The sequence below is a fragment of the Microtus pennsylvanicus genome, chromosome X (assembly GCF_037038515.1).
Source record: "Microtus pennsylvanicus isolate mMicPen1 chromosome X, mMicPen1.hap1, whole genome shotgun sequence".
Lineage (NCBI taxonomy): Eukaryota > Metazoa > Chordata > Mammalia > Rodentia > Cricetidae > Microtus > Microtus pennsylvanicus.
Window position 1 is genome coordinate 20,250,855 of NC_134601.1, and position 22,885 is coordinate 20,273,739.

At 37.6% G+C, this 22,885-nt stretch overlaps 3 protein-coding genes across 9 annotated transcripts in view; 1 reads left to right on the forward strand and 2 right to left on the reverse strand.

Moving 5' to 3' along the window:
- Positions 1-2,678: 2,678 nt before the first annotated feature.
- Cmc4 (C-X9-C motif containing 4) lies at positions 2,679-14,720 on the reverse strand. Of its 2 annotated transcripts, none has more exons than XM_075957879.1 (3): positions 14,437-14,720; positions 7,327-7,394; positions 2,679-3,045 (listed from the first exon to the last, which is right to left on the reverse strand). In XM_075957879.1, the coding sequence occupies exons 2-3, from the start codon at positions 7,382-7,384 to the stop codon at positions 2,900-2,902; spliced, it is 204 nt and encodes a 67-aa protein (XP_075813994.1). In that variant the 5' UTR covers positions 7,385-7,394; positions 14,437-14,720; the 3' UTR covers positions 2,679-2,899. The 2 variants fall into 2 exon arrangements, with proteins under 2 accessions (XP_075813994.1, XP_075813993.1); XM_075957878.1 differs by lacking the exon at positions 14,437-14,720 and adding an exon at positions 14,200-14,335.
- On the reverse strand, positions 7,401-14,307 carry Mtcp1 (mature T cell proliferation 1). Of its 2 annotated transcripts, none has more exons than XM_075957876.1 (5): positions 14,200-14,307; positions 9,388-9,539; positions 9,109-9,279; positions 8,976-9,027; positions 7,401-8,889 (listed from the first exon to the last, which is right to left on the reverse strand). In XM_075957876.1, exons 2-4 carry the CDS (start codon positions 9,490-9,492, stop codon positions 8,980-8,982), a joined length of 324 nt encoding a protein of 107 aa, XP_075813991.1. In that variant the 5' UTR covers positions 9,493-9,539; positions 14,200-14,307; the 3' UTR covers positions 7,401-8,889; positions 8,976-8,979. The 2 variants fall into 2 exon arrangements, with proteins under 2 accessions (XP_075813991.1, XP_075813992.1); XM_075957877.1 differs by lacking the exon at positions 14,200-14,307 and adding an exon at positions 12,852-14,191.
- A 74-nt stretch (positions 14,721-14,794) lies between the features above and the next one.
- Positions 14,795-22,885, forward strand: part of Brcc3 (BRCA1/BRCA2-containing complex subunit 3) — a 32,480-nt gene continuing 24,389 nt past the window's right edge. The window contains exons 1-4 of one of the 5 annotated variants that reach the window (XM_075957873.1): positions 14,795-15,039; positions 15,633-15,649; positions 16,572-16,626; positions 20,989-21,108. In XM_075957873.1, coding sequence (XP_075813988.1) covers positions 14,917-15,039; positions 15,633-15,649; positions 16,572-16,626; positions 20,989-21,108 — 315 coding nt within the window. In that variant the 5' untranslated portion in view covers positions 14,795-14,916. Of the gene's footprint in view, positions 15,040-15,632; positions 15,650-16,540; positions 16,627-20,988; positions 21,109-22,885 lie in introns of all 5 variants that reach the window. The other 4 variants (XM_075957870.1, XM_075957874.1, XM_075957875.1 and 1 more) reach the window with 4 other exon arrangements.

Below are 22,885 nucleotides of genomic sequence, written 5' to 3' on the forward strand. Positions count from 1 at the left end.
GATACCAAGATGGATGATCTTGGTGGGGCCTGACCCCTTCAAGAGAAACGGAACGGAACATTCTGCACATCTCAAAAGTCATCTGACCCTTATCTCAGAAGAGCAGCTTGACTACAACATCCTGTTTTCCTAACAAAAGGCTTCTCTGTGTCCTGCTATCCATAATTTTTTTTGCTTACAGCAATTTCTTTTCACACAATGCTTTCTCACCCAATTAAGACCACCCTATAAAACTCCAAACTCCCCTTTTTGTGGGGTTGCTCTCCCTTCACTTGGAGACAACTTGGCAGTTCATGCCTCAGTGTAGCTCTCTGGTTCAGTTTTCATTAAGCTTCCCATTGACTTGCAATGAAAGGGTTTTTCCATTCCTTCATGATAAATTAGGGATCACTGAACATTAGAAGACTGTGTAGGGTAACTGTAGGGCAAAAGGTCTGAGTTCACTTCTGGGTTTTGAAAACCCACCAATCCCTCAGCTCAAAAACTCACCAATACCTGAACTCAAAATCCCACCAATCTCTAAGCTTGCCCCAAAATCAGGACTTGAAGTCCTACCAGTCCCTACATTGGAAATCTAAAACTCTGCCCCCAAGAAACCCTATATAATGCCTGTCTCCCATTTAGTTCTTTGCTGCTTTGCTCCTAAACCAAGGGCAACACTCTATTGTGGTGATATCTGATTTGTGATTTAACAAATAAAGTTTGCCTGAAGATCAGAGTGCAGAGCTAACCCACTACTTAGCCATAAGAGGCCAAGCAGTGATGGCACACACTTTTAATCCCAGCACTTTGGAGGCAGAGGCAGACTGAGCTCTGTAAATTCAAGGCCACCCTGGGCTACACTAGATTGATCTGGTCTCAAAGAGAAAAAGAACCAGGTGGTGGTGGCTCACTCCTTTAATCCCAATACTTGGGAGTCACAAGCTAATCCCAGCTCTAGGGAGGTGGAGACAGGAAGAAATATGGCTGGGCAGGGAGAGGAATATAAGCGGGGAGGAGAGAGGAGCTCAGCACAGTCTAAGGACTTGTAGAGATAGGATACCCAATTTGGTCTGAGGATTTCATAGAGGTAAGAACAAGTGGCTGGCTTCTCTGCTTCTCTGTTCTTTCAGCTTTTACCCCGTAATATTGGACTCTGGGTTTTTATTATTAAGACCAATTAGAAATCAGGTTACACCCTCTTATATCTTTTCCAATAAATCTGTTGTGAGGTTTGTTGTGTGGAGGGATTTTGTGATGTTCCTTGGCTCGGAACTGCCAGGATGCCTTTTCCTTCAGAGCTGTAACACCTGAACTGGGGAAACATTTCCCCTCAAAGCTGCGACACTTGTATTGGGGAAACATTTCCCCTCAGAGCTGTAACACTTACAGTAATTGGTAGGTGGAAATTCACCCTGCCCCTTGCTGCTTCTGTGACTCAGGCTTAATGCTCAAGATCTACTTATAACTGCACTGTAATTTTCTATTAGCTCACTGTGCATGCTTCATAGACCCTTCAAAAGATCGCCTCTCTACCCAGTCCATTGTTGTCTCTGTTTCTGGTCAGAGGCAGCTGCCATTCTGTGTCTCTCTTGTGTAAATCTCTTGTGTGATGTTTGTTGCATGGTATGACTTTGTGGTATTCCTTTGCTCCTGACTGCCAAGATGCCCTTGTGAGGGATAACCTATGTGCTTCTCCTAACACTGAAGAAATATTAAGTATTTGTGGCTAGGCACTGCAATAGGGATTTAAAAAACAATGTTCCTACTGGCATTTGGAAGGCAATGGAATTATTGGTGTTGAGTTAGGTTAAAAGAAACTTTAAAATAGTGTAGCATGTAATCTATGAAGGGTCTTATAATTCTAATGCTGGAGGGCCTCATGCAACTTAAGCTTTATCACTGACACCACTTGTCCTGTTAAATAGCTAGTTATATGTTATCTGGCTTGAAGTTTATTGAGCATGGCTTCTTCCATAATCAGCACTTTGTAAAACCAGTAAATGAAACTGTGGGACTTTGATTACTAATTCAAAGAATCTGATCTGAGCACCATGGGTAGATTACATTCTGACTTATTGGGAAGATCATAAGATTACTATCTAGCCAGGGTTTTTCTGGTAAAGAACAAAGCCACACCTTTGTTCTCTCATTCTTTCAAGTTAATCCAAATGTGCCTATCAATCACCAGGAGAGGAAAACACCCTTGGGAAAGCTACCTATTCTTGAAATTTAGAAAATAGTATACAATCAGGGCTGGAGAGACTGCTCAGGGGTTAAAGCTCTTTCAGAGGACCCGAGTTCTTTTCCCAGTACCCACATGGCAGCTCACAACTGTCTGTAACTCCACTCCCAGAAGAATCAACACACACGGTATAGAGACACACATGTAAGCGGAATACCTATCCACATACAATAAAAATAAAAGTTAAAAACATAAAAGATGAATAGAATACAACCTACTTCAACAAGTATGTTAGCATAATGATCTCTGGGCATTATCCACTTACTCTTTAGAATATTTCAGGTTATTCTGTAATAAATTGTTTTCTACACATTCCTCTGTGTATCTTATCCATATTCAACAGAGATCCAAGATTTGGCAAGCAAGATTACAGTCTGAATTCACGGATTAAAAAAGAATCCATTAATATCGGTATCTATTAGTCTCTTAAAATACATTCAGTAACAAACCAATATTTTCATGTAAAACAGGTTTATTTTAGCAGTTCCATTTTACATTATACATATTTATTTTCTAACAGGTTATTTTGGTCTATTTTGCATAGATGGCATATTTGCTAACTCTTATAATTAATTTTTTCATTTGCTGTTTGCTGCTACCTGGCTTGAAGAAGGGGTAGTAAATAAAACACACTTGAGGGAAACATGAAGCAGAATTTAACTTCTCAGCACAACTTTACTTGGATCCAGACTTCAATGTCAGGTTTTCTTCTTCCTTCTCTAATCCTGAGCAGACAAGAGATCTTCCCTTGGGATATCGAGCACAACACTTACGAAGTTCTTGGATGACAGCCTGACACTTCGACTCCATATAGTTGTTGGCTGAAAAACACAACTCTTAGTACTGATATCATAAAACTAAGAAGGTACAAGGTAATTAAGAATTTTCCAACCCTTTTCACTTAGCACCTAGAAGGAAGATATACCCAACTCTGTTGAATTCTTTCTGTTTATCAATCTTCAACAGGTCAAAAAGTAAAAGGAGAATTCATTAATAATTATCTAAAACTCTAATCAGAAGAAAATCAATTTATAAGTGGTTGAAAGCTATTTTAATATATAATTTGTGTTTTATTCAAGTGTCTTTGGCAGTAGTTTTTGATATGATTAGTGGCCTCTAGTCCCATTTTGTAAATTGATGAATTAGAAAAATGCATACAACCCACATTTTCATAATTTCATAGCAAACTTTGGCTTGAATGTAAAGTTTAATGCCCCCCCTCTTCTGAAATAAAAGGAAGACAATTTTTTTTTAGGTTTATAAAACATAAAGGTAAGGTGACCATGGTTATGTGCTTTACTATGGGTTCTAAGGCTCAGAGTGCCAAGACCATCACCTGTGGATTGCCTAGTACCTGCATCCCTTCACTCCCAGCTCAGAACTCAGTAATGGGTTGGCCTCCATGCTCACGAATGCAGTGTGTGGCTAGGACATTTGCCAGTCTCCAAGCTATATAGACTGAGAGCCTGAAGTGAGTCCTCACTTAGCTACATATAAACATGAGCTAGTGGTGGTTTAAGCTGGTTGTATATACCAAAAGCTCTTGGAATGGGGAACAACATACCCTTAAGCCATCCAGCCTGATCTATCTTGAAGAAAGTTCCATAATTTGATGAAGATAATATGTATTCTGCTGCTGTTGGATAGTATATTCTGTAAAAGTCTATTAAGTCTATTTGATCTATAGTGCATTTAACTCATAATTTATAAACGCCCATATTAAAAAATAAGATCTTATGTAAATACCTAAGAATGTATCTCAAGATTTTAGAAAATAACAAGGGCAAGCCAAACTCAAAATGGAAAGAAAATAAAAATCAAGTAGAAATTTAATAGAGAACACAAAAAATACAAAGAATCAAAGAAATAGTTCACTTTTTAAAAAGATAAACAAAATTGACAAACAAGCTAAACTAATCCAAAGAAAGAAGGCTCAGAGTGGCATAGAACTATAATCCTAAAATACTCAGGGGACTGAGTAAGGGGGATCTCAAGTTCAAGACCTACCTGGGCTGTGGAGTGAGTTCAAGGCTAGATAGGCTAACTTCAAAATTTAAAAAATAACAAGAGACTTGAGAGTATAACTCATTGTTAGAATGTTTGCCCAGGGCCCCAGGTTCAATTTCCAGTATAACAGTAGCAGCAGCAATAATAATAATAATAGAAGACAAAAGGAATATTACACTAGAAACAACTGAAATAATAATTTGAAAAATAATATGTCAATAATTCGGAAAGTCTACGAAAATGGACAAATTTCTGTATATATGGCCTATCAAAATTGAACCCCCAATATGAAAAATCTAAATAAATCAATAGCAAGCAGTGGGGCTGAAAGTATAATAAAAAAAATCTTCCATCAACAAAAAGCACAAATCCTGACATGTTTGCGGTAGTGGGAATTGAATTTAGGGCTTTGCACATGCTATACATGATGTGGGAGTGTCATATATCAATCTGTTGATTTCATTGGTTAAGCAATAAAGAAACTGCTTGGCCCTGATAGGTTAAAACATAGGTAGGAGGAGTAAACAGAACAGAATGCTGGGAGGAAAAGGAAGTGAGCTCAGAGAGATGCCATGCTCCCTCTCCTGGGCGGACGCGAGAGCTCTGCTCTCTGAGGCACATGCAATGAAGCTCCGACCCAGGATGGATGTAGGCTAGAATCTTTCCTGGTAAGACTGATGCTACACAGATTATTAGAAATGGGCTAGTCCAGGTGCAAGAGTTAGCCGAGAAGAGGATAGATATAATGGGCCAAGCAGTGTTTAAATAAATACAATTTGTGTGTTGTTATTTTGGGGCATAAGCTAGCCAGGCGGCCGGGGTGCTGGGGACGCAGCCCTGCCGCTCCAATTATTACATATACAGATGCTCTACAACCATTATTTTAAAAACAAAAACAAAAGCAAAAAAACTAACACCAATGGTCCTTAGACTACACCATAAAGTAGAAAGAGAAAGAATGGAACTGGATAGCTCACTAGTTAAGAGCATTGGCTGCTATTCTAGAGAACCTAGGTTTGATGCACAGTACCCATATGATGGCTTTCAACTGTCTGTAGCTTCAGTTCTAGGAGATCCAAAACCCTCTTTTGGCTTCCATGGGCACCAGACACACATGTAATTCACAGATATATGGGCAGCCAAAATACCATATAAAAAAAAAGTAAAATAAAGGGAAAAAATCTTCCAAATTTATTCTATGAAACCAATATCCTTTATTGAACATACATGTAGAAAGCCTGTTAACTACTTCAAAGCTTAATTCAGTGACATCAATGAAAAGAGTTGGCTTCAGTTCAAGGATGCAAATATAATTCAACATACAGAATTCAATAAATACAATATATAAATATAGTAAAAACAATCACACCAACACCTTAGTAGATATGGAAAAAAGGCCCCCAATAAAATTCAACATCCTCCCATATAAAATAAGCCTGAAGAAATTAGGTAAAATAGGGCTGTATCCTCACAGAATAAATGCTAAAAAAATTTTAAAAAATTAAATAAATGCTAAATACAACCTATAGCGAATATCATACTGAATAGGGGGAAACTGAAAGCAACTAAAAAAGAGTTTCCATTCTCTTTTACTTTACTTAATATAGTACTTGAAATGTTGAGCAGAAAAATCAGGCAAGAAAAGAAAGAAAATAAATACAAATAGGAAAGCAGAATGTCAAATTCTTTCTGCTTATAAATATGATACTGATAAAATAGCAATACCACTGATGGTGATCTACAGATTCAATGTAATCCCCAACAAAATGTTAATAATGTTCTTCAGAAAACTAGAAAAAAAATATTAAACTCATATGGAAGAGCAAAAGACCTTGAGTAGCCAAAGCAGTCTTGAGCAAAATTAATGGAATACAACAGAGGGCCCAGAAGTAAACCACACAACCACAGCCACCTGAGTTTTGAAACAGATGCCCTAAGCTGATTGGCTGGGGATCAAACTGAGGATCACATGAATACTTGGAAATTAGTCCTCCATTGAGCTAATTCCTAGTCCCTGAAGTCTAGTATTAAAACCTGTCTATATGATGTGTAGATATGTATTTTTGAGTTTTTGAGATAGGCTGTCACTTTTTAGCTCAGGCTAGTCTTGAACTTGTTATTCTCCTGCTTCTGCTTCCAAGGTATTGAGATTATAAGTATGCATTATCATCCTTGGGTTTTTCTGTTTGTGTATATAAACAGTGTTCATGATGGAAACAAGGGCCTAGTGCATTCTGGGCATGTACTCTATCCCTGAGCCAAATCCTCAACTCCAAACCAGTCTTTTTGTAGAAGGACTTTGCTTAGCTCGGGTTGTGCATTAAAATTACTTGGTTAGCTTTGTAAAATGATTCCTGCTTAGACCCTACCTCTAGGAAGTTTGCTTTATATGTGCTAAACAAGTTTTAAAGTTTTCCAGGTACATTGGGGAGGCAGAGGTAGGTGAACCTCTGAGTTTGCAGCCAGTCTGGTCTACAAAATGAGTTTCAGGGCAGCCAGGGGTGTTAAACAGAAAAACCCTGCCTCAAAAACCAAAACAAAACAAGAACAAAAAAGTTAGGTAATTCTAATGTACAATGGGACTCAAGAACCCATAGCTTAAATACATCACTTTTTTGTGTTTGTGGTGCTGACGATAGAACTCTTGAGGCTTTGCATATGTTAGGTAAATGCTCTACCACTGAAGACAGTCTCCCATTCTCCCATTCCCTACAAAGCATTACTTTTAATATTCTAAAGATTTCATAATATGATGAAGAAAATATTCATGATTAATTATAGAAATGTTACATTTAAAGCTAATGAAAGTTGCTGATAACATAATTAGTTTCTTTTTTTTTCTTTTCTTTTTCTTTTTCTTTTTTTTTTTTTTTTTGGATTTTCGAGACAGGGTTTTTCCATAGCTTTTGGTTCCTGTCCTGGAACTAGCTCTTGTAGACCAGGCTGGCCTTGAACTCACAGAGATCCGCCTGCCTCTGCCTCCGGAGTGCTGGGATTAAAGGCGTGCGCCACCGCCTCCGGCTCATAATTAGTTTCTTATAGTTAGTTGACAGGTAAAGTTTAAAAAAAATTATTTTAAAAAATCTATATCCTACCTTGTAAACATTTCTGTATTTCACAGGCTTGTTTCTGGCATGGATCCTTTTGTGGCATATCCAGAAAACTAAAACAAAAAAAAATTACAATTTTGCTTTTTTAATAATAAAGATTTTGAAGTCTATCTACATGGAATTTTCTTCTAGAGCAAATAGTATGACCTTACAATTGTTGGAAAAATGATTGCACTAAAAATACTCTTTCTTAATTAATAAGATAAATCAACTATATTTTGTATTTTCATCTCATTAAGAACAGAAGATACAGACATGAAAAAATCAGTCTAGTCATCTTGAATATTGTAAACAAATGTCGGAATGACACCACAGTTTTAAAGGCCTACCCCAATGCCTGGTTTTATGATTCACAAAAGAAACCCTTGGTAAATGATTAAACTTCTTGGATACTTTTTCTTTCACTATTCATGGCAATAAGAATTATACATACCTCAAAGAACTGACGGAAGGACTAAACATGATAAAATATATAAAGTGCACAGAATAGTAACTGGAAAGCAGTAAGAACTCAATACACAGTAACTATTATAACCAAGTGATTTTTGTTTGTTTTAAGACATGGCCTCATTATGTTTTTTAGGTTGGCATTAAACTCCTGGGGTCAAGTGATCCTCCTGCCTCAGTCTTCCAAATAGCTGGGATTACAGGCATGCACCACTGTTCTGGGCCCAAGACTTATTTTAAAAAGCAAAATCTTACTTTAATGTACATAAACTGTCATGACTGCTTTAATTCAGGAAATTCTTTACAAGTAAAACAAACACTTTCCCAGGAATTAGTAATGTTAATTGCTATTATCTCTTGAGAAAAGTGCCAATAAAAGGTAACATTATCTTTTGAGCTCAAATGGAAGCCAACTAAGTAAAATATTTGTAATCAAAGAATTTAGATTCACAGGGTTTTGATGAGAATCTTGTAAAAACAATTCAAAGACACAGTTTCAGAAAGAAGAAAGGCATAGGAGCCTTTGAAACTAATTTCATCAGTACAAATAACCTTTTTCTCCCAGAACTCCTCAAGTTTTCAGTATATCCAAATTACGTCAGTACTGGGATGGGAAACACTAGAATAAAACCTTAGGTATTTACAGGATGGAAGAAGGAAAGGCGGGTGAATTTGCTGCAAGGGAAATAAGTGACAAATACATGTTGATGCTGCTAGAAGCTGCTCTCTTCTCTCTAAATCAGTACCAAGTCCTTGTTGATGAGGGCATTTGTTCTGAAGCATGTGCTGATTTTTCTGGGATTCACCAAATCCCAGGTTCAGCTGATGAAGTCCATTAAAGGTTCTATGGCAATTTCCAAAGGAGTCATTTCAAGTTACATTTCCTGACTAAATGCTTTTGTTGGCTTGATTTCTGCCCTGTGTAACCCTCTCTCTGTAGTTTCACTGGCAGTGTTCTTCATGACCCTTCCTAAACATCTGCAGTTTTCAAACTACTCCCTCCCCACAAGGACCCAAGGGTGGGAGCACTGCAGTGGTGAATGATGTGATTGCCATATAATGAATTGAACAGAGAAGCATATCTTCTTAGAATTCCAGCACCTGAAAAAAAAAATCATTCAAATCACTACAACTGAATAGAGTGAAAAGAAAGAAAAGGAAGAAGGAGAAAAAATAGAAATACATACCAGGTTAATCATCAGGCAAAAGTTTAAGCAGTAGTTCCTGTACTCCCCTGACCTGTCAGAAAAGGGAAAGTTTATAAAGTACTCTGTTGTAAGATCTTCAGGACAAAGGAATATTATTGAATAAAATGTGTACCATTAAATGATGCTGAATCTGCCATAAGCGAGAGTTGTTATCCATATAGCGCTCCTCTGGGTAGAGCTGCCACATGAGAGGTAGTTGGGAAGTGAGAAGGTGACTTGGCCGAGTTGCATCACCTAAAGGAACCTGAACTTGCTGAACTCGAGCCTTTAGGAAACTTGTCTCCTAATAGGAATGATAAATATAAAACCAAAGACATGAGAATACTGAGACTAGATAGAAACCAGGTTACTTGAAAGCAAAAGCAAATAAATTTTAAACGAAAGCAGTTACCTCTTCCACCACAGCTACCCATGTGCGTTGATATTCGTCGCGGTAGATACCTTCTTGATGAACCCAGAGATGATCGGGTGGAGCCCCCACATCCTCTCTTGCCATTCTGGGCTTTGGGTTCCAATTCTAGCCCTGCTTTTCTCCACCTAAGCCTGCAGCATCCGCGCACAGGACACAGGTGTGACTTTTAAGGTTGGGATGAACTCACTAGTGAGCAAGGTGACCTGGGACTAGCAACCCAAACAGAACCAAGCCTCATACATATCTATTTGTACAATCTAAACATATCAAATGCCATCTTAAGCGTTCTGAAAAAGAAACTCAAGTGACACACAGGCAAAGCCTAGATAATCCTAACTTTCTATGGCAAAGCATTCAAGAATTCTAAGTTTGTTCTGTGGAGAGATGAGAACTACAGGAGGCTGGACACAGTTCCTCTCTCATCTACATCTACAAAGCAGTATTCAACGGTAGTATGTTAACAATAGAAAATGTGCAAAAGTGTACCTAAGGACACATGATTTTGGTAGAAAAGTAGTGAAACAGACACATGCATCCCATATTCTTCAGATAAAAGCCACTCCCCAACTGCTTACATTTTAAAAAAGATTCTTAATGATGTATACAGCTTTCTAAAATGAGTCTAAGTTTGTTATAAGGGGAAAGGAAATATCTGTCATTTTATTTAAAAAGTTATTTATACTAGTGAGGCTTATCAGAAAGGGATTTTCATTTTAGGAAAAATATTTAGTGTAGTTTCATGACTTTCTGAAAGCAAATAATAGCCATCCATCTAGCTCCCTATTTCATTTAAGCAGGATGTCATAGAAGCCAGTTTTTCAACAGAGGTATAATTGTAAAATTTTTATTCTACAAACTAGAAGGTTAAAAAAATATTTCTCTGCTCTTTACGAGATGTAAATAAAGTACTGTTCTCAGAGTTTGTGGTAGCAACGAAACTCTCCATAACAGTTCTATGCCTAGCTTTTGAGCTCATAACTTCACATGCATTTTCATGAATAGAATCTTGTGGAAACCACTCATTGCATCATGATGCAGATTCACTGTATTCCTACTTTTTGCAGAGCACAAATACATCAGTGGGTATCTGTCCCACAGTAGAGACCCCCCATTCTTAATAAGTAGCTATTAGTGGGAAAGGAAATGAAGCATAGTTTGGGAGATAGTTAGGGCATTCAAAGTGATACTGTCCAGAGCACACATGGAATGAGAAGAAGCAAAAAATAAAGGAATGAAGCTAAACCTAGTCCTTTTTTGGTCAAGGACACCATCCTGAATATGATTCCCCCAACACTGTTTTTCTGCTCATCTCCTAAAAGAAAAGTAGGAGTAAAAACTATTGTCTCAAAACGGGTATGTTGGTGCATGCCTGTAATCCTAGCATGCCAGAGGCTGAACAAGGTTCAGGCCATCTTGGGCTATATATATAGAAAGTTTGAGGCCAACTAGTATACATAACTTAGCTCTAGGTTAACTACATAAGGAGACCCTGTCTCAAAAAAGAGAGAAAGAGAGAATATGGTCATATTTGTGTGACAAATTCATAGGTATGATTGCTATCCATTTTATTTCCAGAGTGATTATGACTCTGAACCTGTCACATGTCCCCTTTTTCACCTAGATGTACTCTCTCATTTTCAACTTACTTATGATAGCATCCTTTCTCCTTAACCAAACACTGCTTTCTGTATGGCAATATGACATTTTCTGTACACTCAAAAGTTATGAGTTATCTTGAATTTTTTCTCATTCAGTTGCTACACCCTATAGTAAGCAATTCCAGCAAATATCACCATTACCACTGTATTTAAGCCAAAATTTCTTTCAAATACCAGTGTTGTTTCAAGCTGCATACCCTTGCTCTTGCTTTCGATCTGCCTAAAATGCATGAGTCTCTTCTTATATATGTTGTAAGCCATTTTTTTTTCACTTAGAAAATACAAGTGTTCTGCTTCTCTTGTAGAGCTTTAGAAATACATACAATACCCCCAGTAAATTTCAATACAAAAATAAAAATGAGCACACACACATATGCACATACACACACATTTTTTAAGCAGGAACCAACTGTTAAAATTTCAAGAACATCTCAATTTCATAGATATAGATAGGTCCTAGCAACAACCAACATGTTGACATTTAAATTTCTTTTGAATAAAAACAAAACTTTATTGGTCATACTGACATTGGAAGGAAATAATTCCAGGGGAAGAGAAGGCAGATAGTATGTGATATTCTGAATTACTATCAGGCACTACAAAATATTCTCAGAAGAAATAGTGTGTTGCTGTGACCTCCAAAGGGTAACAGGCTGGGTATTGATGAGATGAGCCTGGGAATGGAACAACACTCAGCACTTAAGTCTGGATTTGTGTGTCCTATCATTCAGAGCATAAGGGCCCAGAGAAAGGCAACTGCAGTGATCAAAGGACTGATAAACCACCACATGACTATGAAAACATCAACACCCTCACTAGATAAAAGCAAAGGCTGAGCAAAAGGCATTTAGATCAAAGTCTATAAAAATCACATGTTGGATGAATGAAACATCGTTTCCATAGATGTGATTCTTTAGAACACTTGATCCCAACATTTTCCTTGGTCAAATAAGTTTGGGAATATTGGAAATCATAAAAGCATATTAGTATATAAAAACTCCAACTAAGTTATACTGTACAGTTTAACATTTCCCAAATTTAATTGACTAGAGAACATTTTTGGCATATTGTATTTGTTCACAAAATACAAGATTCTCCAAACTAAGAATATCTTAAAACTGCAGGATAAATTTAGTTACAAGGTACAATACAATACATGTAATATAAACCTATGAAATTTTACTTTAAAAAATACTACAAGTTTCAAATACAACTGCAACCCAAAATACGTTTGTATAACTTTACAGCTAAACATCCACTAAAAGAGATGGCCTCCATAGAAGTCGCCTTGGTTCCAAAAGCCATATTGACCTAGACACATTATTTTTATACATTTTGTAAATTGGGTTCTAAATAAATGACAGAATACAGAGGAGCTTTCTTTGGTTGTAATTTAAACAAAACCATCTTTTTTTTTTTCCTTTACAGAAAGAATGGTTTTGTATTTTTTTTCTTTACAAGAATATGACTTACTTTAATTTTGAGGTATTTGAGCTTTAAATAGTATCAATAGGTTGAATAGGCTAATTATTTGAAACCATTTACGATCCTCATCCAATTATAGTTTTAGTTTCCAAATCACATAGGCCCAGGTATCAGCTGGGCTGATGAATGAATCCTGCTTGTACCATTTAGAAGCTTTGCAACCCTCAGACAATCTAATCTTTCTCTACCTCAGTTTCCCTGAGGTATAAAATTATAAACATATTGACTGCAAAGGTATTTATTAAACACTTCTCATATGTTTTAACATATGTTTAGGTGTCAGGTGGTGGTGGCACTCACCTTTAATCCCAGCATTCAGAAGCAGAGACAGGAGGACCCTTGAGTTCAAGGCCAGCTTGGTCCACAGAGAGTTCCAGGACAGCCAGGGCTACACAGAGAAACCCTGTCTTGAAAAACGAAAAATAAAACAAACAAAAAACAGAAACAAAAACATGTGTAGGTACATTGACCCATTTGATCTTTGCAGAATGCTATGAGATGGGCATTTGTATTATACCTAATTAAAGGTAATGAAAGTAAGACACAGAGAAATTAGATAACCAGTCCACTAGTTCGTTCACATTGCTAGAGATTGCAGACCCTGATTCCAGTTGAGGTAGTTTACACACACTATGTATGTAAATTCTTAGTAGTCTTTAGCACATAATAAGCTTGCTGTGAATGTTAATCATTATTTCCATCTCTGGTCAAATGTTTGGAGCTGTAAAAGGTAGCATGAACATTCTGGAATAAGAGACAGACTAAAAACAACAAACAAAAGTATTTTCTTCTTGAAGGTGGCTAAAGAAATAAATTATAAAAAACATTCCTTACACAATTGTAATAAGGTGAGCAGTACTTTCTGTCCCACCAAGGCAGGACATGTTAGCTATGAACAATAACTGAAAATATATAACATATGCCATAAAATTGAAAGTTAAATAGAAAATGCAGATAGGTCCAATACACCCCTGCAATTTCTCCAACATTTATCATTATAAAACTTAATCACGGAAAGATGTGGCATAAACATAAGGTAAAAAGAGAGGTTGTAAGGCATATATATTGCACCATAGTGCCCTGGATTTGGGACAGTATTTGTGGGAAGATTTTGATTGGAACTGACTTGGGAGAGGAGAGCAAAGCATCAACACCTCTTCAAGTAGCAGCTTGAATAAGTTCCCTTTCCAGTACTGCCATATCTGTCTGGCTTCAGAACTACAAAAGGAATTTGAAAAAAACAAATTCAAACAAAAACTTACGTGCTATGGAGACTGTGTGTTATATATTTTGTTTTCATTTATAATAAATACTAAATCCCTCGTGTAATTGGTAAACTTGTAAATTGGAAGACTTGTACATTTATCCCTTAGTTCATTGACATATTTTAAAATAAAATTAGTTTTACATATAAGTTAATCATGTCTGACACCAGTAAAGAGATCAGAGGAAATTTGTAATTTCCTAGAACTAGTTACTTGATGTGATATAATCGAACCTGAATAAAATGTGAAGTCCCTCTCTCAGTCCTTCTTTTCCTGTATCAAACAAATCCATATCTAAAAGCTTTTGAAAAAAAAAACAGCAAGCAAACTGAAGTTGCTTTTTCAGACACAGTAAAACACTGTTTCTGTAAAAGGTTACTCACATGAATATGTTTCTTGGACTAATTACTCCTCTTCCAGAACAGTTAGGCTAAAACTTTCAGGTCCCCCACCCCGGGACACTCAAGCAGGGATCGCGACGTGAGCCCAGGGCAAACCAAGGGGCATCCAGGGCCGAGGTCACTAGAATCGAAGTTAAGTCAGGCCAGCAGCCAGAAGTGGTCCAGAGAGATTCAAGGGTTGTGACTTGGAAATAAAACAAAATAAAATAAAACCTTAACTGTTTTAGGACCGACTTTCAAAAGAGGTCGTTGTTCCTGGAGAAGTTGCCTCAAAGAGCTGTCCCTGACGAGTGTAGGCCGCGTAGGGCGCTCCTCAGAGGGCGGGCAAAATGGGCGCCAGCACTATGGAGGCATCTGCCCTTGCGCTCGGAGTTGCTCACCGCCCACGTACGCCCCGGCAGAAAAACACCGCCTCCCTGCCACCCAGCCGCCCAGCGGCCCAAACTATGGCGCAGACTGACTTTGCCCGCCACCACCCAGTTTCCCACTGTTACGCCAGCCCAGACCGACCCGGGAGTCTCCCAGGTACTGCTAGCAGTGGCACCGCCTCCGCGCCCCAGGCTCCGCCCTCGTGAAACCCGCGCTGCTCGGCCAGGCCTGGGGCGGAGCGTCGGGCGACAGGCTGGGAAGGCTGCGTAGGAGCACCCGGTTGGCCAGGCTGCTGTGAGCCCTAGGCGGATGTGAGTGGAACCGACAAAGATGGCGGTGCAGGTGGTGCAAGCTGTGCAAGCGGTTCATCTCGAGTCTGACGCTTTCCTAGTTTGTCTCAACCATGCTCTGAGCACTGAAAAGGAGGAGGTGATGGGTCTATGTATAGGGGAGGTGAGTAGGTCGGCCAACCTGGCTGAAATCCTGCTGATCAGTACCCAGTGGTCTCTGAAGCGGCTGGGAGGCCACAGGAACGCAATTTAGGTCCTTTGCGTTTTCTAATGCTGTTGCGGGGTCCTTTTTCTCTGACCCGTGCTTATGTTCCTGCAAACCCTCAGCGGTCTGCATGAGCCCACGGGGGTGGGGGTTATCACACCAGTGACCAAAGCAGCAAATCGGGCCAGAAAAACATTCTGGTATAATGAAGATATATTAGAAAATAAGCAGCCCACAACAAACAGTACCCTCTCGTTCCACCACCAGTTTTCCTTATGGGAAGCAGAGCTATCACTAAAGCATTCTAAAGTATGGCAAAGTACTCAGGTCAAATGGTTTCGTGGACTCCAAAGTCTCTGTTGTGGTTAAATGCTACAGAGCTGTGAAAGTAGTTGAAGAAATACAATGTAGTTGTAAAGTGCTGAAGATTGAATTCTCTAGTCCTTCATGTTGTTGTGGTGTGAACATATTACCTAATTTTCATGTAAAATTGCATCTCTATAACTAAATAACAATGTGCCAGTAATGTTTTCTGCTCTTTCCTACTCCAGTTGAATGATGACATAAGGTAAGACAATATTTGTTTACTTACATCATATTATAATCTCTAAACTGATTCTTGGTGAAAAACTGTAACAACTTTTGTAATCGTGTGTACACATTGTATCTTAACATGAACAGTACAGAACTCCCTCAACAATACAATCTGAGTTCCACCACAATCCTAAAGGTTCATTTTAACCTTATATCATAGCATGACTTTTATTTTTTTTCTTTTTTATTGAAAAAAAATTCCGCCTCCTCCCCGCCTCCCGTTATGACTTTTATTTGAGATATTTATGCTCCCGTGTGGAAAATTCTAGCTGAAGGAACCAACATCGTAAGCGAACCTATCAAAGTTCTTATAAGTAGAATTTTGTTGGAGCTCCAGGAGCCCAATTGGTTACTGCATGAGAGGTACCTGGATAGAACTTTGTTGACTGAAATAATATACTTGACTTTGGTTCTATTGCTTTCCATTTTCTTGTTTTGTGTTTTACATTCTCTGTTCTCTGAATTGTCAGAGATATGCCAGTAACTTTCACTGTGGCACATAATGTCCACACATTGAGAGGCTTTTCCCTTGTGTATCCATTCCTCCATCTAAATTGTCAGTGGATTTCAGTCCTGTTGCACCTCACCCCCTATGAGCCTTAGAGGTTCCTAGATTTCAGTCCTGTTACATCTTACCTGATATGAGCCTTAGAGGTTCCTAGTAACATGAAAGCTTGAGAGATAGTAAAACCTTTGGGTCCCCTTTGTTTAAACTGCAAAGCATAGGTTATTGTTTATCAAACCCACTCCTTAATACCTGGAATCTACTCTGTTCCCCTTCCCTCTTTTGTTTCAGCTAAGGTTGCATTGCAAAAACTATTTATCTTATTTTTCCCTTGACTCCTTTTTCTATTCCAAACCCCAGTTTCTCCCCTTTTCTAATCTATCTCCAATAGGAGTGACTCCAAATTTACATACACTGGAACTGAAATGCGCACAGTTGCAGAAAAGGTACGTATGATAAAATTTTGCATGATAGAAATATGCAGTTGGGGAGGAACTTCTGCAGTCTGTTTGATGATTTCAGCCAGGACATTAATCCACTCTGAAATTGTGCAGCATGTTTTTTTTTTCCTACTAAAATCAGATGAAAATTCTCACTAGAATGTGACCTAGTTTCTATTCTTTGAAGAAACTTTACTTGACTACCAGTAATAATCTGATCAGCATTACTCCATTCCTGTTTTCTAGCCTTTTTTCCACTTCCCTTAAGACTTTAAGGTTCAATTCATATTCTTGTTACCTTTTCTCCTGAGTGTACCTCCCACCCCACTTTTCCTGCCATTTTCTAATTGTATAAAACCACCTAGGTTTTCCTTCAATATATCAGAGCCCAATGATTCTGTAAACTACAATAAAAATAGTTTCTTATGCTTTCTCCAAGCTATTAGGCCAAGCATCTACTTATTATCTTTATATACAAACTCCTTCACCATAACCACTTAAACCACCTTTCTTCCTGTGTTAAAGTTTTCTAGAGGAACAGAGCAATAGAATTGGGATCTATTTCTTTCCCTTTCTATGATATTTGTTATGAAGGGCAATTTATAGGATTTGTTACTCAACTGGGGACTGGTGGTCCAACATTGGCCTTCTGCATGCCAGACAGTGGGATAATTCAGTATCAGCTAAACTGACAAGCTGGAAGCCGCGGCTCAAGGAGAACAAATGATGTAGCCGCAATCCAGGCCTGGAAGCTCCCTGGACTGTAGCTGCTGTGCATCTCCATTAGATGGCTGGAGGCTCTGGAGTCTTGTGGCCATGAGTGATGGTGACGGTACTACATGCTCTAGCTCAGGAAGGATGGAGCTAGGCTGCCCTGGCAGGCTTTCTCTTCTTTAATTCTGCCTGGGCTCCCAGACTACTGCATGGAAAATCCACACCCAGGGAGAGACCTTCCCGTTACTCTCCTGGAAATCCGTCCTCTCTGACAATGGTTCTAGAACAGACACACCAGAAGTGAGCGTCCCTAATCTTACCCTAGGCGTCTGTCAGTCCAGCCATGTTGACAACCCAGATTAACCAAAACACTTCTCTTATTTAAAAAATGTCACAGGCTGGAGGGATGGCTCCATGGTTAAGATCACTAGCTGCTCTTCCAGAGGTCCTGATTTCAATTCCTGTCACCCACATGGTGGCTCACATCACCTGTGGGATCTGATGCCGTCTTCTGGTACACAAATGTGCATGGAGGAAAAAAAACCCATATACATAAAGTACATAAATAACTCTTTAAGAAAAGTCACATTGGACTACAAATACTATACTTAAGTCACCGTCATTTAAAAAAAAAAGAGAAAACCTACTTATTGATTCTATGTATTCCTTTAGTGATTACTTTTTTGTAAAGTTTTTTCTTGGTTTTAGGATGTCTGTATACCAATATTTATAGCTCTTATTAGTAGCATATAAAAATCTAGTCTGATGATCTTTTTATTTGGAGTTTGCTATTTTTAGTAGTTACTAATATATGAGTTACAGTTGCCATTCTTTTGCTTTCTGTTTAATCTACCTTTTTATTTTGAATCATTTTCTCTTTTCTTGTCTTTTTCTATGTCTTCAATAATACAACTTTGTTATATCTTAACAAATTCACTGTAAGTTGAAAATATCATAGACCCCAAGTGTACAATACACCTAAAGTACGAAGCATCCTAGCACACTGCAGTATCCATTGTTTATCTTCATGATTGTATGGCTTACTGAAAGTTGCAGCTCAGCCTTGCAAAAGTCTATTATGTTACATGTTTATCAACAGTCCAGGAGAAGATTTAAACTTAAAGTACAATTTCTGCTGAATGTATACTATATTCCCATCAATGTAAAGTTCAAAAATCCTTTATTAAATAATCATAAGTTGGGAAGTATTTGTACTAAAACTTTAAAACATTTTTTATTTTAATTCATATCCATCTGCCTTTTGGATTATTGTCATACATTTTAATTCTATATGTATGTTAAGCTTTATTTAACATGGCTATTACTTTTTGTACATTCTGTATTCATTGTGTTTATACAAATATTTTTATGGCATTCAATCATTTCTTCATTTTTTGGAATTACCTGCCTGAAGAACTGTAATGTTTCTGTCCTAATAATAAATTCCCTCCATTAGGCATCTGAAAACATCTTTATTTTGTCTGCAGTTTAAAGGATACATTCTTTGATTCTAGAATTCTTGGTTTGCATGTATTTTATTTTATTTCTCTAAGATGTAATCTTTGGGTTTTCATAAATCCTATTGAAAATTCAGTCATATGTCTCATTATTCTTTGAGAGGGGATGCATCTGTCTTTGCTCCTAATTTTATTTTTTGTCTGTTCTATGCCCACCACACATTGTACTAGTTGCTGGTAAGAAAATCATGAATGAAATATGGCCCCTGCTTTTGAGAAGCTTGTATTCTGGTACAGGAGAAAAGTGTGAAGAGTACCATGTGTGTTCTAGCAGAAATAAGTGCATATCTATTATGAAAGAATACATGTAAAGGGAAAATGATTAGATATTTATCGTATGGTCAGGAACTTAATATGAAAGAGCTTACCAAGTGAAAGTATTTACACAGAAGGGAGAGTGTGTGAAAAGCCACTGACCCATAAAATAGGAACACATGATTTATGGGAACTCTAAGTAACTGAATAAAGCAAAAGCATAACAGACTTCTGAGATATAAGCTTTTGAGCTATCTCTGTTGTGTTTTCAACAAGTTACAAAGCCAGGTGGCTCACACCTGTAATCTTAGCACTGAAGAGGTGAGGCAAAGGATCATTGCAAGTTTCAGGCTAACCTTAGCTACATAGTAAGTTGCAGGCCATCTTGAGCTATAGAGTGAGACCTTGTCAAACAGCTACAACACAAAGAATATGTTATTCCTTCAATAAAATTTTATTTATTAAAAGAATAGTCAGTATTTGTTATGCAATTGATACCTTGTTTTGATACTTGTCTATTCAGTATAGTTATTCATACCAAAATGCTAACTTTTAGCTATATTCACATTTTCTTTAATAAATAAGTACAGCAAAAGGATGAAAATAATGTTACGATACAGGTATATTTTATTTAGTTCTCATTTTTAAAGTTATCAATATTTAAGAAATGTTGAGATATTTCACATTCTTCACCCTCCTTTTTTGTATTAAGTGTTTTAATTATAGTTGGTATCATATTTATGGCTCATTTAAAATCAGACTTTACGTTTTAAGAGCTGTGCCTAATGCATTTTATATTGTACAGTAGGGTGAGCATAGCTTATATAAAAAAATTCCTCTCAGAGTTTATTTTTGTCTTTCCATTTCTGTCATTGAAAGCCAAACACCCCACCCCTAATCAAACTTGAAACATTTCACTGCTCCTTATGTCTTCTTTGTCTATTTTCTACCTTTAACTCTAGACTGTTCTAAATGTGGATACCCCTCTTGATTTAGGCCCAGACTTCTGGCCCCAGTCTCCATACTTTTTGTTACCTCGTGAAAATTTTGTTGTCTCTGTTTGAGCCTAAGCTTAAGTACTACCAGAAGAATATGGCCGTGTTTAATTTCTTTCCAATTCATCTTGAAATTTACTACATGATATTAGAAACTTTTTACATGCTTTTATTCTGTATTTTCTTAGACTTCCTATCTTCCAGCCCACCTTGAGCTCTGCAACTACATCACTTAATCAATCTATTTCCCAAACATTTTACTCACACTTTACCTCTTCTGTAGCTCATATACCCACTTGGCAGTTGCAGGAATTCTATATGTCCACACACAGCAATCAAAAAAATACATACATTTGCCTACCTTCTCTATGAATAATTTTTTCTAATGAAGTTACTCTTCTGATTTCCTCACATTGATTTTTCTCCATTACTTTAGTGTGATTTCGTGTATAATACTTTTTCCTCAACCATATTATTAGCATTTGAACACTTTTATATACCTTCATATGATAATACATTTTGTACATCTTAGATGATTATTCAAGAAGTATATCCTTGATCTGAATATTCTGAAATATATATCTCGATTGGGAATATCATGCATTGATACAGGCAGGAATATCAGAAGTTCAAGTCCAGCCCCAGCCACAAAGCATGTTGGAGGCCAAGCTGAACTATGTGAAACTCTGACTCAGAAATACTATATGTATATTTATGTATACACACATAAATAACATTGCATCATTAATAACAAAAGCATCAGTTTTCAAAACTGAAATTCTGTACTGCTACTTTAGTAAAATGTAATCCTATAATTACAGGAAATTGGAGAGAGAAGTATAATTGACCAGAGAGAGAAATAACTTTTTCTTTGGATTTTTCTTTAGATGGATACCATCAGAATTGTTCACATCCATTCTGTCATTATCTTGCGACGTTCTGACAAGAGAAAGGACCGTGTAGAAATTTCTCCAGAGCAGCTGTCTGCAGCCTCAACAGAGGCAGAAATATCCTTACTAATATATTAGATGCTTTGTGTTTTGTGGGGCTTCTGGGCCACACAGATGCGATGACTATAGTCATCTTACTTTAGGTGGCTTCATAAGTTTTCTCCTTGGTGAGTGTTCCCTGGTTTTCATATTGACTCTTTAGATATAATTATTTGGTTAGTCATTCTTACCCCCTTTCTCTCTCTCTGTCTGTTTGTCTCTCTCTCGTGTGTGTGTCTATATTTGGGTACTGTTTCTTTTAAACACTTTTTACCTTTAACAATTTTTACTTTGCCAAGTAGGAAGTTTCCATATGATATTTTCCTACATGCTTATATTCAGTTGACCCTACCTCCATTCCCTCTGCTCCACCATCGCCCTGCCCCCACCCCTACTTAAATCTGTCCTCAGTATTTTCTTTCTGCTTATACATGTGTTCTATCACCCTCCACATTGTGCTTCCTGAAAGCCCTATTCCTGCCCCTCATGGGCCTCTTTCTGGTTTCCTCATATCTACACACATTTATTCCTACAAAAATATACATATATAAAAATTAAAAGCTACAATCCACATATGAAAAAAAAACTTATGCCTTATAACATGTGTCTTTCTGGATCTTGGCTACTTCACTCAATATATTTTCTAACTCCACCACAATTTAGTTTTTCATTCATTAGTTGATGGCATCTAGGCTGCTTTCATTTCCTTGATGTGAATGGAACAGCAATGATCATGAATCTGGAAATATCTCAGGGCTATGGGGTTTTTGAAATATATACCTGGGAGTGGTATAGCTGGGTCCTATGGTAGTTATATTTGAGTTATGTGTTTGAGGAGCCTTCATGCTGATTTCCATTGCCATGGTATCAGTTTATACTCCCACGAATAGTTCCTTTTCCCCTATAACCTTGCCAGCATATTTTGTCAATTTTTTTCTTTTTTAATTAAGTTTTTATGTATATGAATGTTTTAATTGCATGTATATATGTGCACTATGTGTGTGCCTGGTGCCTGCAGAGGTCAAAGGGCATTAGATTCCCTGAACTGGAGTTAGAGATAAATGGCTGTGAGTCACCAAGTAGGTGCTGGGAACTCAACCTGGATTTTCTGCAAGAACAATCTTAAACACTGAGCCATCTATCTAGGCCTGTTACTTTCTTACTGACTGGGTTCTGAGTTCTGGGGATGAAATTCAAGGCCTTGTACTTAAAATGCAAGTACCTTGTAAACTGAGCTATCTCCTCATCCCAGGTTAATCAGAATTTCATTTCTTTTTGTTTCTTTTATTGGAAGAAATATATTTTGAACAGTCATGCTTACAAATATCCACAAGACCCAGGGTAAAACACCGTAACTGTGAGCTCTATAGGCAGTTTCTTTTGCTTCCCATCATACTTTCTATGCATTGACTCCATTCCTTCCTGCTCTTCCAGTTTTTCTAATTTCTAGGTTCTTCATTATCTTGGTTCCTATCCCTGAAAAGATTAGTTTGTGAAACGTTCCCTCAGAAAAATGCAATGAAGAGAACTGAACACGTTATTCCATGTTAAAGATAACCAAAGAGCCTGGCGATGGTGGCGCATGCCTTTAATCCCAGCACTCAGGAGGCAGAGGTAGGCGGATCTCTGTGAGTTCGAAACCAGCCTGGTCTACAAGAGCTAGTTCCAGGACAGGCTCCAAAACCACAGAGAAACCCTGTCTCGAAAAACCAAAAAAAAAAAAAAAAAAAGATAACCAAAGAATTATTTGTTTCCTGTAGTCTGAATTCCATACTTTATCTGTGGCAAGTTAGCT

Coding starts and splice junctions, on each gene's coding strand:
- Cmc4 (XM_075957879.1), bottom strand. CDS start 7,384: ATGCCACAAAAGGATCCATGCCAGAAACAAGCCTGTGAAATACAGAAA. Junction 3,046..7,326: donor AATACAGAAATGTTTACAAG/GTAGGATATAGA, acceptor TGTGTTTTTCAG/CCAACAACTATATGGAGTCG.
- Mtcp1 (XM_075957876.1), bottom strand. CDS start 9,492: ATGGCAAGAGAGGATGTGGGGGCTCCACCCGATCATCTCTGGGTTCAT. Junction 9,280..9,387: donor GGGTAGCTGTGGTGGAAGAG/GTAACTGCTTTC, acceptor CATTCCTATTAG/GAGACAAGTTTCCTAAAGGC. Junction 9,028..9,108: donor AGATTCAGCATCATTTAATG/GTACACATTTTA, acceptor CTTTTCTGACAG/GTCAGGGGAGTACAGGAACT.